General features: G+C 45.2%; 1 protein-coding gene across 1 annotated transcript; it reads right to left on the reverse strand.

Annotated features, from left to right (window-relative positions):
• Window positions 1-4,174: 4,174 nt before the first annotated feature.
• On the reverse strand, window positions 4,175-8,824 carry lrit3a (info leucine-rich repeat, immunoglobulin-like and transmembrane domains 3a; the record flags this gene model as incomplete). The annotated part of the gene is made up of 4 exons (XM_084449307.1): window positions 4,175-5,187; window positions 5,477-5,782; window positions 7,524-7,990; window positions 8,709-8,824. The coding sequence occupies 4 exons, from the start codon at window positions 8,822-8,824 to the stop codon at window positions 4,175-4,177; spliced, it is 1,902 nt and encodes a 633-aa protein (XP_084305433.1).
• Between the last annotated feature and the right edge of the window lie 3,737 nt (window positions 8,825-12,561).

A 12,561-nucleotide genomic window follows, 5' to 3' on the forward strand; every position in this document is an offset into this window, starting at 1 on the left:
GTGTCCTGTCTCTCCTCTAAGGGGGACTCTGTGTCCTGTCTCTCCTCTGAGGGGGACTCTGTGTCCTGTCTCTCCTCTAAGGACGACTCTGTGTCCTGTCTCTCCTCTAAGGACGACTCTGTGTCCTGTCTGTCCCCTGAGGGGGACTCTGTGTCCTGTCTCTCCTCTGAGGACGACTCTGTGTCCTGTCTCTCCTCTAAGGACGACTCTGTGTCCTGTCTCTCCTCTAAGGGGGACTCTGTGTCCTGTCTCTCCTCTGAGGGGGACTCTGTGTCCTGTCTCTCCTCTAAGGGGGACTCCGTGTCCTGTCTCTCCTCTGAGGGGGACTCTGTGTCCTGTCTCTCCTCTAAGGGGGACTCTGTGTCCTGTCTCTCCTCTAAGGACGACTCTGTGTCCTGTCTCTCCTCTAAGGACGACTCTGTGTCCTGTCTCTCCTCTAAGGGGGACTCTGTGTCCTGTCTCTCCTCTGAGGGGGACTCTGTGTCCTGTCTCTCCTCTAAGGGGGACTCCGTGTCCTGTCTCTCCTCTGAGGGGGACTCTGTGTCCTGTATCTCCTCTAAGGACGACTCTGTGTCCTGTCTCTCGTCTGAGGGGGACTCTGTGTCCTGTCTCTCCTCTAAGGACGACTCTGTGTCCTGTCTCTCCTCTGAGGGGGACTCTGTGTCCTGTCTCTCCTCTAAGGACGACTCTGTGTCCTGCCTCTCCTCTAAGGGGGACTCTGTGTCCTGTCTCTCCTCTGAGGGGGACTCTGTGTCCTGTCTCTCCTCTAAGGACGACTCTGTGTCCTGTCTCTCCTCTGAGGGGGACTCTGTGTCCTGTCTCTCCTCTGAGGGGGACTCTGTGTCCTGTCTCTCCTCTAAGGACGACTCTGTGTCCTGTCTCTCCTCTGAGGGGGACTCTGTGTCCTGTCTCTCCTCTAAGGACGACTCTGTGTCCTGTCTCTCCTCTGAGGGGGACTCTGTGTCCTGTCTCTCCTCTAAGGACGACTCTGTGTCCTGTCTCTCCTCTAAGGACGACTCTGTGTCCTGTCTCTCCTCTAAGGACGACTCTGTGTCCTGTCTCTCCTCTAAGGACGACTCTGTGTCCTGTCTCTCCTCTAAGGGGGACTCTGTGTCCTGTCTCTCCTCTAAGGGGGACTCTGTGTCCTGTCTCTCCTCTGAGGGGGACTCTGTGTCCTGTCTCTCCTCTAAGGGGGACTCTGTGTCCTGTCTCTCCTCTAAGGGGGACTCTGTGTCCTGTCTCTCCTCTAAGGACGACTCTGTGTCCTGTCTCTCCTCTAAGGACGACTCTGTGTCCTGTCTCTCCTCTGAGGACGACTCTGTGTCCTGTCTCTCCTCTAAGGACGACTCTGTGTCCTGTCTCTCCTCTGAGGACGACTCTGTGTCCTGTCTCTCCTCTAAGGGGGACTCTGTGTCCTGTCTCTCCTCTAAGGGGGACTCTGTGTCCTGTCTCTCCTCTAAGGACGACTCTGTGTCCTGTCTCTCCTCTAAGGACGACTCTGTGTCCTGTCTCTCCTCTAAGGGGGACTCTGTGTCCTGTCTCTCCTCTAAGGACGACTCTGTGTCCTGTCTCTCCTCTAAGGACGACTCTGTGTCCTGTCTCTCCTCTAAGGGGGACTCTGTGTCCTGTCTCTCCTCTAAGGACGACTCTGTGTCCTGTCTCTCCTCTAAGGACGACTCTGTGTCCTGTCTCTCCTCTAAGGGGGACTCTGTGTCCTGTCTCTCCTCTAAGGGGGACTCTGTGTCCTGTCTCTCCTCTAAGGGGGACTCTGTGTCCTGTCTCTCCTCTGAGGGGGACTCTGTGTCCTGTCTCTCCTCTGAGGGGGACTCTGTGTCCTGTCTCTCGTCTGAGGGAGACTCTGTGTCCTGTCTCTCCTCTAAGGGGGACTCTGTGTCCTGTCTCTCGTCTGAGGGAGACTCTGTGTCCTGTCTCTCCTCTGAGGGGGACTCTGTGTCCTGTCTCTCCTCTAAGGACGACTCTGTGTCCTGTCTCTCCTCTAAGGACGACTCTGTGTCCTGTCTCTCCTCTAAGGGGGACTCTGTGTCCTGTCTCTCCTCTAAGGACGACTCTGTGTCCTGTCTCTCCTCTGAGGACGACTCTGTGTCCTGTCTCTCCTCTAAGGACGACTCTGTGTCCTGTCTGTCCCCTGAGGGGGACTCTGTGTCCTGTCTCTCCTCTGAGGACGACTCTGTGTCCTGTCTCTCCTCTAAGGGGGACTCTGTGTCCTGTCTCTCCTCTAAGGGGGACTCTGTGTCCTGTCTCTCCTCTAAGGACGACTCTGTGTCCTGTCTCTCCTCTGAGGGGGACTCTGTGTCCTGTCTCTCCTCTAAGGGGGACTCTGTGTCCTGTCTCTCCTCTGAGGGGGACTCTGTGTCCTGTCTCTCCTCTGAGGGGGACTCTGTGTCCTGTCTCTCCTCTAAGGGGGACTCTGTGTCCTGTCTCTCCTCTAAGGACGACTCTGTGTCCTTCAGGGAATCCGTCTGGATGAGTAACGGGGAGAAGGGGGGAGTGGAGGACACTGTCAGTTTGTTTTCTGTTTAGGCAGGATAACAACCATTAGACTCATCCATCTAAAATCCCTATTCATACTCACCATGACTAGCATATTGTTAGCAACAGTATCACATATAAAGCTGGTTTATGGGGTTAACATGGCAGAGAGCTACCCTGAGTCGCCAGCTATTGTAGCCGGTAATGCCCCCAGTCCAGGGCATTGCTCTTTTCCCATGGTTTCCATCGTTTATTATTAATCCTTGTTGTTTGTTTGCATTTTTCAGCCTTCAGACCTCATACAAATCCATGAAATCATCTCCATGAGCCATGGAAGAAAAAAGCTGCCACATAGTAGAAAAAGCTGCCACAAAGTGGGGCCATGTTACACACAAGTAGCTGGACTCAACGAATGAGATTTGTGAAGGAGGGGAGAGAGAGGGAGATTGCGTAAAGCATTAAGGGTTGGGAAGGGGGTCTCCGCCGTCGCAGGTCCTCTCTGGGCAGCCCTACCACTCCATCACATCTGTTGGTTAAACAGTGGGTGTTGTCATGATAACAGAACAGCTGGAAGGATGGACAGGCACTGCCCAGACATCTGCAGCTGGTGGCACAGTGTAACCATGGGAATGACTTTCCGGGTACACCCATGTTATTGGGATTCACAGTACCGCCTGTTCGGACAGGCATGACCCATTGATTTAGCACTCCACACCCACTACCCCGCAGTATAGGACAGCCTGAGCAGGAAGGAACACACACATGGGTGATATACTATGTGTACATTTCCGTGCTTATGTGTTTATGGACTAACGCACATACCCGCACACTGAGACAGTGCATTTGAAATGTGTTACACCATAGAAGAAGAGGTGTGAGAGAGGAGACAGAGAGAGCTGTAACAGATGCACCTGTTGCTTAGTGAGGACAGGGTGCGAAACCCATTACTAATTCAGCAAAACCAGAGATTATCACCTCAGGAACAACTACACGAGACAGAAACCCTTATGTACAATTTGGCAAAACAGTTTTTCTATGCATGCATTTTCTATAAGATCTGAACTCAGCATAGAGATAACAAGGACTTATGAGTAGGGGATAAATAATGAGAATAAAGGTATATTTCCCTTGTGATTTACGACACTTGAAATCTTCTATTATATTGTTTTCTTTTATTAAAAACAGGTGTACAATATCATTCATTTACAAATATATACAAAAGTGTGCACAGAATCTTTATTGAAATGGTCAATTTTTTTTATAAACTAAGGTTTGATATATACTTGGAGAGAGTAGAGTAAGGCAACAATCAGCTTGAAGCTTCAATTTTGAGAACCCAGTCCCTGTTGCTATCAGCAAATCTTTAAAATCTAAATCATGTTGTTGGAATGTGAGTGAAGTACATACAGAAGTGATACTTCAAACTGTGATAGCTTCAAACCTGATATGCTGTTGCATGGGAAATTTGGCATATAGAGTGCTGTAAGTGATATCTGTGAAATCAATTGTGCTGCAATGCCAATGTTCTCAAAGTTCTCATAGAAATTAAGGCTACAACCATTAGCGGTAATGAATCCGGCCAATCATTGATATTTAACTTTAACATGAAGATGCAAATGGTCTCCAGCAAAAAGATTTCCCGTGTATCTCAAAGCTTTGAGTCTTAGAGTGTGGTGCTCTGCTGTTAGCACAGATACTCTGACCTGGAGCTGTCACTCTTGTATGTCAATTGAGAGTCAATGCTGGACCTGGAGCAAAGAAGCTTTCTCTCCGACTCCTGAGTCTGTCTCCTGGACCAGACTTCATTGGGGTTCACGCTCCTCTGTTTGAGGGACAATGTCTCAAATTTCACGTAACTCTCCTTCTCCAGCTCTTCGTCCTCTAGAGGTGTGCCGCTCCTCTTGAGAGCTATGATCTTGTAGAGCAGCAGGACAATAAGAGGCAAAGCCACTGCACAGGCCACACCACTTACAATCATGAGAAGCTGATACTGATGATCGTCGTCAGAAAAGTCCAGAGTAAAGAACTCTGTACAAGGGTCTTCACCTGCGAGACTTCCCTTGGCTACCAGGCAAACCGAGTATCTCAGTCCAGGCAACAGGCCCTCCAGAAGAACCTTGCCGCTACCAGCGTCTGTATCGACTGTCATTTTGGTGTCTTCATCCCCATGAGCAGAGTAAACCACAGTAAGAGGGGTGTCGCTCGGTACACCGTCAGCTGTCCAGAGCAGCACGGCGCTCTCCGTGGTCTCCTCTACTATCTTGAGGTCTTTGACGGACTTAGAGGGGTCCTTCCTCTTGCTCTTCTCATCTGCCGCCAGCTTCTTGCCATTGTTGTCCTGCTGGATCCTGGCAGGTTTGGGTGATACTCTCTGCAGGTTGGTGCTGGGTGTCGTTTTCCTTTTTACAGGCAAGGGTGGTGTGGTCACTGTCCGGGTGGTGGTGGTGGTGGTGGTGGAAGTAGACGGAACTGTAGAGGCGTTGGAGATGTCACTTTGGGGGATGGGCGTAGTAGCTTCAGTCCTCAGTGGAGCAACGGTGGTAGTGTATGCTCCAGCCACAGACAGCGTCATGGCTGTCTCTGCATTTCCTGCAACGTTCTTAGCTTTGCAGATGTAATCCCCAGCGTCTTTGTCCAGGATCCCCTGCAGGCTAATGATGGACCATCGGATACCCTCACTTGGAGACTCCTGAACAACTGTGGGTAGAAACATAAACACATAGAGACTTACTGAAGACCATTGTCTGGCTTAGCACCTTTGATTTAGCACAGATGATAAGGAATTACTGCAGACTTCAACAGGAAATCCTGTGAAATAGAGGCTGTCAAGGTTCCTTACAATACCATAACTTCTGACTACCCAAAAATGTGCCAAGAAGCCTTACTCATCTCTCAATTGAGAATATAACTCATCAGTCAGTTTCATCCAATATATAAATATATCACATTATGCATTTCCATTTCAACAGCTATTTATGGTTCATACCTGTGTTGTTGACGTGTGAACCATCTGACCTAGTCCAGACCAGGCTGGGCGTTGGGTAGCCCGTGGCATCACAGCGCAGTAACACATTGCTGCCCAGGGAAGATGTGATCTTTGTTGCTGAGGTTAAGACAGATGGCTTCAGACACCGGTCCAACTCGGCTCGCTGAAACAGGACACCGGACAGGTTTTCTGGAGCAGTGCATGTCAGTAAGAGGTCCATAAGAACTACGGCCGTTTGTGTCATTTTGGAGAGCTCGAGTAGCTTGGAGATCCTGCAGTCGCAAAACCAAGGGTTGTCCTGGAGACCTGTTGGTGACGTGAGAGGAAGAGCTTGTGATTTTCAAGTTTCAAGACAAGATGTAAAGACTTTTGTCTTTTTGTTTTCAGTTGAGTTACCACTTTGCTTTTATTATGACTAATACTGACTTAAGTGTCAAAAGCGTTTGAATGACAAGCTGATAAAAAGCAGATAACATAATGTTAGCAAACAGGATTTCGCCAGTCAGATATAGTTGGATAGATTTGGAGTCATCTCTTACAAATGACATTAACAACACGAGTGTCTTGCACAGGTGAATAAGGCAGGATGGGTCTCACTTAGAGCCTTTTGAAGTAAAGCCAACTTATAAGAGGATTTCACAGAAACACTTTCCCAGAATACACATAGACACTGACACGTGTTCATTTCACACACACACACACACACACACACACACACACACACACACACACACACACACACACACACACACACACACAGGCATGCATCACTGTGTGTGGAAACCCTATAACCAGATTAGTTTGCTCTTAACTGAGGCTAACTACAAACACGTAAGCTGTTGCTTTTTCGTGACATGAACCAATCTTTTTCCCAACACGAACTGATCTTTCGATAGGCCCCTCTATTTTACTTTATTGTATTGTCCTTTTTCAGCAAAAATGCCAGAGAAGGTAAAATGTATTGCTTTGGTTTCACAGTTTCACTGTTAACCCTCTGGGGTCATTAGGCCTGACTAAGAGTGACATTACTGTTACTAATTATCTGAAAACAAAAGCATAGGGCATAAGCCCAGTGTTCACATCACATACATTGGTACTGTAATTCCATTTTGTGATGTTGAAGAAGCTCATGTATCTATTCCATACACAGGACATAGAGTTTCCTCCTTAAGGAAAGACTAATCCAGTTTCTCCTTCAAGTATGCCGGTGCACACATCCAGCTTTTTCTGCAGGATAAGCTGGCTTGCCCTTCAACACCCTATTAACATTATCCAGCTCTCCAGACAAGACAGAGGCCCCAGACAATGAGAACCCACGTCTCTTTGTGGATTTCCAAGTACTGTATGTGATTATTATAACAAGTGATACTTTTTTTGTGGTTTCACAATATGGAAATAACATCTCCAAAAAGCTCTTCACAACTAATTAATTCCACTGCCAGATGTCATCTATGGTTTTCTCTATCAATTGAGAGACTTCTGCTGGTGGGGGCCAAAAAATGAGGCCTACATTAGGTACTACATTAACCTGAAAAATGGTATTAGGTATAAGTTGAACCAAGAATGCACTGCAACTGCTTGATTGGTCTGAAGCAAAGCATTCCCCACATGGCACAAGACATCTTGCTCAAACCTGATCTACCACATAAAGGCCAATTCATGCTTCCTAAGACATTGTTGTACAAAACAAAAATAGCGTCTGTCAGTAACTTTTTTTTTAAATGTCTGATTAGGGTGTCGCAGACCTATCTTGTGTCTCCTGAATTCTGTAAGGGCGCAGATGGCGTTATAGATTGTTCCATAGTCTGATTGGTTGGCTGTATGAAAGCTTCCGAAAAGGTCTGTTACATAAATTATTTTAAAAAATACCATAGAGATGATGTGATGTGTCGGCTAGGTTTAGTATTTCACCCTAGAGTGTCAGCCAAAAACATGAGATGCAGAAAGTGTCTGATTTGCTGACATTTTTGTATGTTGTATGAGACGTGTTGTATGACACTTATGAAGCATTAGGTCTTAACCCAACCCAATCAGCCTCTTCTCTTACCCAGTAGCACCTTCTGGGAAACGTATGAGGAGACGGCGATGCCGTTGAATGGTGGCCAGATATCCATGAGATCTGAGGGTAATGAGGTCAGCTTGTTGCTGGATAGGTCCAGGTAAGTGATGTTGACTAAGTGATGGGCTGCGTCAATGGGCACACTAGTCAGCTTGTTGTTGTGTAAATCCAGTGTTCTCAAGCGGGGCATCTCCTTCAAGGATTCCCAGGGGAACATGGAGATCATGTTCCCATCCAGCCTCAGCTCATGGAGGACCTTCAAGTTGTAGAAACTCCCAGAGTCCACAGAGGAGATGGAGTTGTAGGTGATCCATAGATATCGTAGATCTACCAGATAGTAGAAGGCTTCGGTGGGGATTCGCCGGATGGCCGTTTTCTCCACACGCAGTTTGACTGTGTCCACAGGGACGTTCACGGGGATATCGGACATGTCCGGGTCGTTGCAGAGCACAGATCTGAGTGGAGGACATACAGAGTGCCGGGGTTAGATGGCCTAGGTTTTGACCTGACATTAATCCAACTGTGTAAACACCTTTCCTATCCTTCTGTGACCCGCTCCGGGGGGCCCTAAATCCAAAAGCCGGCCCTGCTCTTGTCATTAATGCTGTCTGCCTTACAGAGGTAACAAAGTGGCCTTAGTGAGTACCTTAAATTCCAATTCCATCTCTAATAGTAAGCAAGTGGCTTTCCTCTTAAACAAGACTCAATTTTGTTTACACTGCATAACACCTGCTGTAAAAAAAAAAAAGTAGGAATGAATTAATTTGAATGTATTCATTATTTAAAAGTCATCCTACATGCGCATCCCTTAAATTATTATTTGGAACATTTCTCCTCTTAAAAAAATGTAGGCCTATCCTTTATACAAATCATGAAGCATGAAGCAGGCCTATCTACAAGCCACAAGACAAGTCTGAATTGAGTGCAAAATATTTTTAATTCAATTTTTTTGACTGAATCTAGTGGTCTATTCTGGAAAGAGCCACGCCTGTAGATGTTTTGGATTTGAAAAAAATGTCCCCTCAACAAAAATAGTTTGTTATTGGAGTCACTGAAATTTAACAACCATATAAAAAACAAACAAAAAACAACAACATTTGAGTGCGACTGTAGCTTGGCTTGACTCAGCAGTGTGAAAGGTTCAAAGAGCTTTTTCTGAGACACTCCAAATACCTGGTGCGTGTTCCATCACTTTGTCCATGGTAGACACAGGTGCACTGGGAAGGACAGGAGGTATGGGCCACACCGACGCAGCACAGGAACACATGAGCGTAGAGAAGACGATGCATAGTTTTTACCAAGCCAACCTAAATTGTTCACAGCACCAAGAGGTCAGGAGAAATAGCAGGAGAAAAGACATCTGCCTTCATTTAGAAAGGAGAAGAAAGATACACAGAAAAAAACAACTAAACTTTGGAAATGAGTGAAAAGAGGTAGTCCGCGAGTGTTCACACATGCCTGGAAGGCTCAGGGGATTCTTCAGGAGGGTGGAGTAGAGGAAAAACAGGGGTTAGGTTGGGGCGAGATTAGCAAAGGGATTTCATGCAAGCCGGGGGGCGGGGTAAGCAACCTTGGGGACAAGAGCTAATCTGCTAGCGCCGGGAGGTTTCCCAACGTGAGATACACCCCAGCCTATCACGCCCACCCACGGTCCTCAACCAAGTCCCTGTATAACCTGCCTTGCCTCATCCTAGGCCCTTCCTTACCCTCTTCTTCACTAGGCCCTTCCCTACCCTCTTCTTCACTAGGCCCTTCCCTACCCTCTTCTTCACTAGGCCCTTCTCTACCCTCTTCTTCACTAGGCCCTTCCCTACCCTCTTCTTCACTAGGCCCTTCCCTACCCTCTTCTTCACTAGGCCCTTCCCTACCCTCTTCTTCACTAGGCCCTTCTCTACCCTGTCCAGGCCCATTGACTTTGCTCCTCCCTCGGCCATTTTTTGCCACCTTCCATGGCACTATGACCGCCCACACTGGGCAGGAGGGATAATCTGAAAGTTGCGTGAAGGAGCTCCGAGTGGCACAGAGGTGCAAGCTGTAGTCTGGGGTGTGATTTAGAACCAGTGGGATGGGGGTGGGTTAAAGAGGCCCAACTGTACCCTGGGGCAGACAGGTCCACAACATGCCCTCCAGGAACACACACTGGGTGAACTGTGACATAAGCACACACACATGTGGTGCTTTTAGGAAACTCGTGGTCTACATATTCTGGACTGAATGTTAGGTCATCTGATGTATGATATTGGTCAATTCTGAGAGGAACGAATTGAGGTTTGTTGGTACACAGGTATTCTAGAACTGTACTAACATAGACATGTTCTTTTCCCAAACCTGATGAGATACCGAAACGATTAATTAATTAATTCCAATATGGCACAATTAACTGACAAAGTGAACATTTAGTGAACATTGTGGTTTTTATTTACATGAGATACAGTACATCTTGTCATGCTGTGCTTAGACAATATTTGACATGAATGAGCTACACCTGTTCATTGAAGTCTAGAGTAAAAAGTGTTATATTCCCATCCGCTGTCTAGAAATGGCTACTTCATTTACTGAATGGTGACCACTTGAACAAACTTTTAACTTAAACCTTGAAGCCTATACAGTGGTACTGTTAACACTTAATTATTATTATCAGACGATGTGTATGTTGTCTGTATAGCTTACCATATTCAGTATGCAACATGGTTTGTTGCTATTTCATACATCACATGGACTCTGTCTTGATTCTTAGAGACTTGGCAAAGTGAGAGAGGGACATCTGCTGGTGGTTGGGTAAACATGCTGCACTTCCTGTTTGGCTGATGGGCTGGCGCAGCCCACAGCCCAATATTAGCGATTGTTCCTTTATCCCTTGGCTTGTTGCTCCCTTGTCTGATGGGCGGAGCCTGCAGCCCAATATTAGCAGATGTTCTTTTTTATCACGCTGACCGTCCCTCGCTCTGTGGCTTTGTTGCTCCCTGATGTAATGTGCCAATGCGATGAGAAAATACGCTATATGGACAAAAGTATTGGGACACCTACATGAGCTTTTATGACATGCCATTCTAAATTCATAGGCATTAATACAGAGTTGGTTCCCCCTTTGCAGCTATAACAGCTTCCACTCTTCTGGGAAGGCTTTCTACAAGATTTTGGAGTGTGTCTGTGAGAAGTTTTGCCCATTCTTCCAGAAAAGCATTTGTGAGGTCAGACACTGATATTGGATGAGAGGGCCTAGCTCACAATCTTCTAGTTCTAGTTCATCCCAAAGGTGTTTGATGCCCTATCAGCCATACGCCAGGCTGGATGTGGCCTGCTTTGTTAGTGTCTTTTGTTTCACTCCAAGGACATTTTATATATTTTTTGCAGTGAAGTACTGTAGCTAGCACTCAAACTTTCTGTCATAAGTGTTCATTAATAGAAGAAATAATAATTACTACAGTAAAATCTGATATTGACACAATAAGGCATAAAAAAGACACAAGACCCAGTGCATCTTTATTAACAAGTACACAAGTGAATTTTATTTATGCAAGCAAATTTGATCCTACAGGTCAGAAAAGCCACTTCAAGCTGTTGGCACATGTATGTACAAAACAGATTCAATTATAAGCCTGCTACTAAGCATTCTTAGTGATAGTACAAAAGACTAATACAAGGAGGAAGCTGAAAGCATTTTGTCAGGTCATTACTGAATAAGCAACGTTGGTACAAGTATCAGTTTAAGACATGGTTTAGAGTTCATCACAAACTAAATAGACACAACTCAAACACTACAGTCTAATATCATTAGCATAATGCGGTAAGCGTGGGAGTTTTAGTGCTGCACATATAAACAGAGGGTTGACCCAGCAAGACAGTCAAAGTGTAAAAAAAAAAGTGAAATAAAATGACTTTTGAGTCAATAATACTTTACCATTAATGCATGTTCATGCCACGAAAAACATCTAAATTCACAGTCTTTATCTAACAGTACAGTTATCCAACTCGGAGTTGAACACCAATGCGCTTACACCTAGAGAGAGCACAGGAATGGGCAAATAAGTGCACGAAACTAGCTCTTAGAAGTACTGACAAAACAAATATTGCCAGGCAATGAAATGATAGGCCACATTTGTAGTCCTATGGCATGATGACATGTAAGCAAGACAATCAGACTTTTACTGTCATGAACAAAATTACTTACTGTGACACATTTTTCGTACTTTTGATAAATCCACCAAAAAGTGCCATTACACCAACTTTTTTTGTGTTGTTTTTAAACATTTTTTATGGTTGAGATTTTTGTGAGACTGTTACATGAATAGTGGATTCAACCAGATTGACCTCTTTTTTTTTTCTCATATGAATTGTCCTGAAATTGAAGTGCTTAACATATATGAATGCATTTATATATCAATATATACAGTGCAGATACCTGCAAAAACTTGTTTCATTCTAATATTTATAAAGTTCAACTTTAAGAAATGAAAAAGGGGTTATGAAAACATGTTTGCATGTGCTTGTGTGGCTCATGATGAAAGACAATAGAATCGTTCAGTCCTACAATACATAGCTTTAAACTGGCAATAATTCCCGTATCATAAAATAGTCCATCATTTTAATGACTAATCCTGTCTTTGATATTGACCTTAGTCAACATTTCCTGTTAAACAGGCTTGGCACGGCTAGCAAATAATATTTGTTTTCAGCTAATAATTTGGTATCTATCATTGTATTGTCGTGCTATTGTGAAACAGCAGTTAGAAAAACAGTTCTAAGATTCAAATTCCTTTCACTTCAAAGGTATCTAAAAGGCTAGAGATGCTTTTTATAGTTGCCCTGTGGATTGAAAATATGTTTAGTCTTCATAACTGATCACCCGTTGATTCACGTACACACAGTAGCTCTTTAAAATGAGATCTTTAAAAACACATAAACATGAGACATGTGCTTGAAACCCTTGTTTAGCCCCAATTGATTACCTCATGAATGATGAAAAATAAATAATACACAAAAATAAATGATGACACTTTAAATCATAAAAAAATATTCAAAAATT

Source organism: Borostomias antarcticus, assembly GCF_949987555.1.
Source record: "Borostomias antarcticus genome assembly, chromosome: 14".
NCBI classification, from domain to species: domain Eukaryota; kingdom Metazoa; phylum Chordata; class Actinopteri; order Stomiiformes; family Stomiidae; genus Borostomias; species Borostomias antarcticus.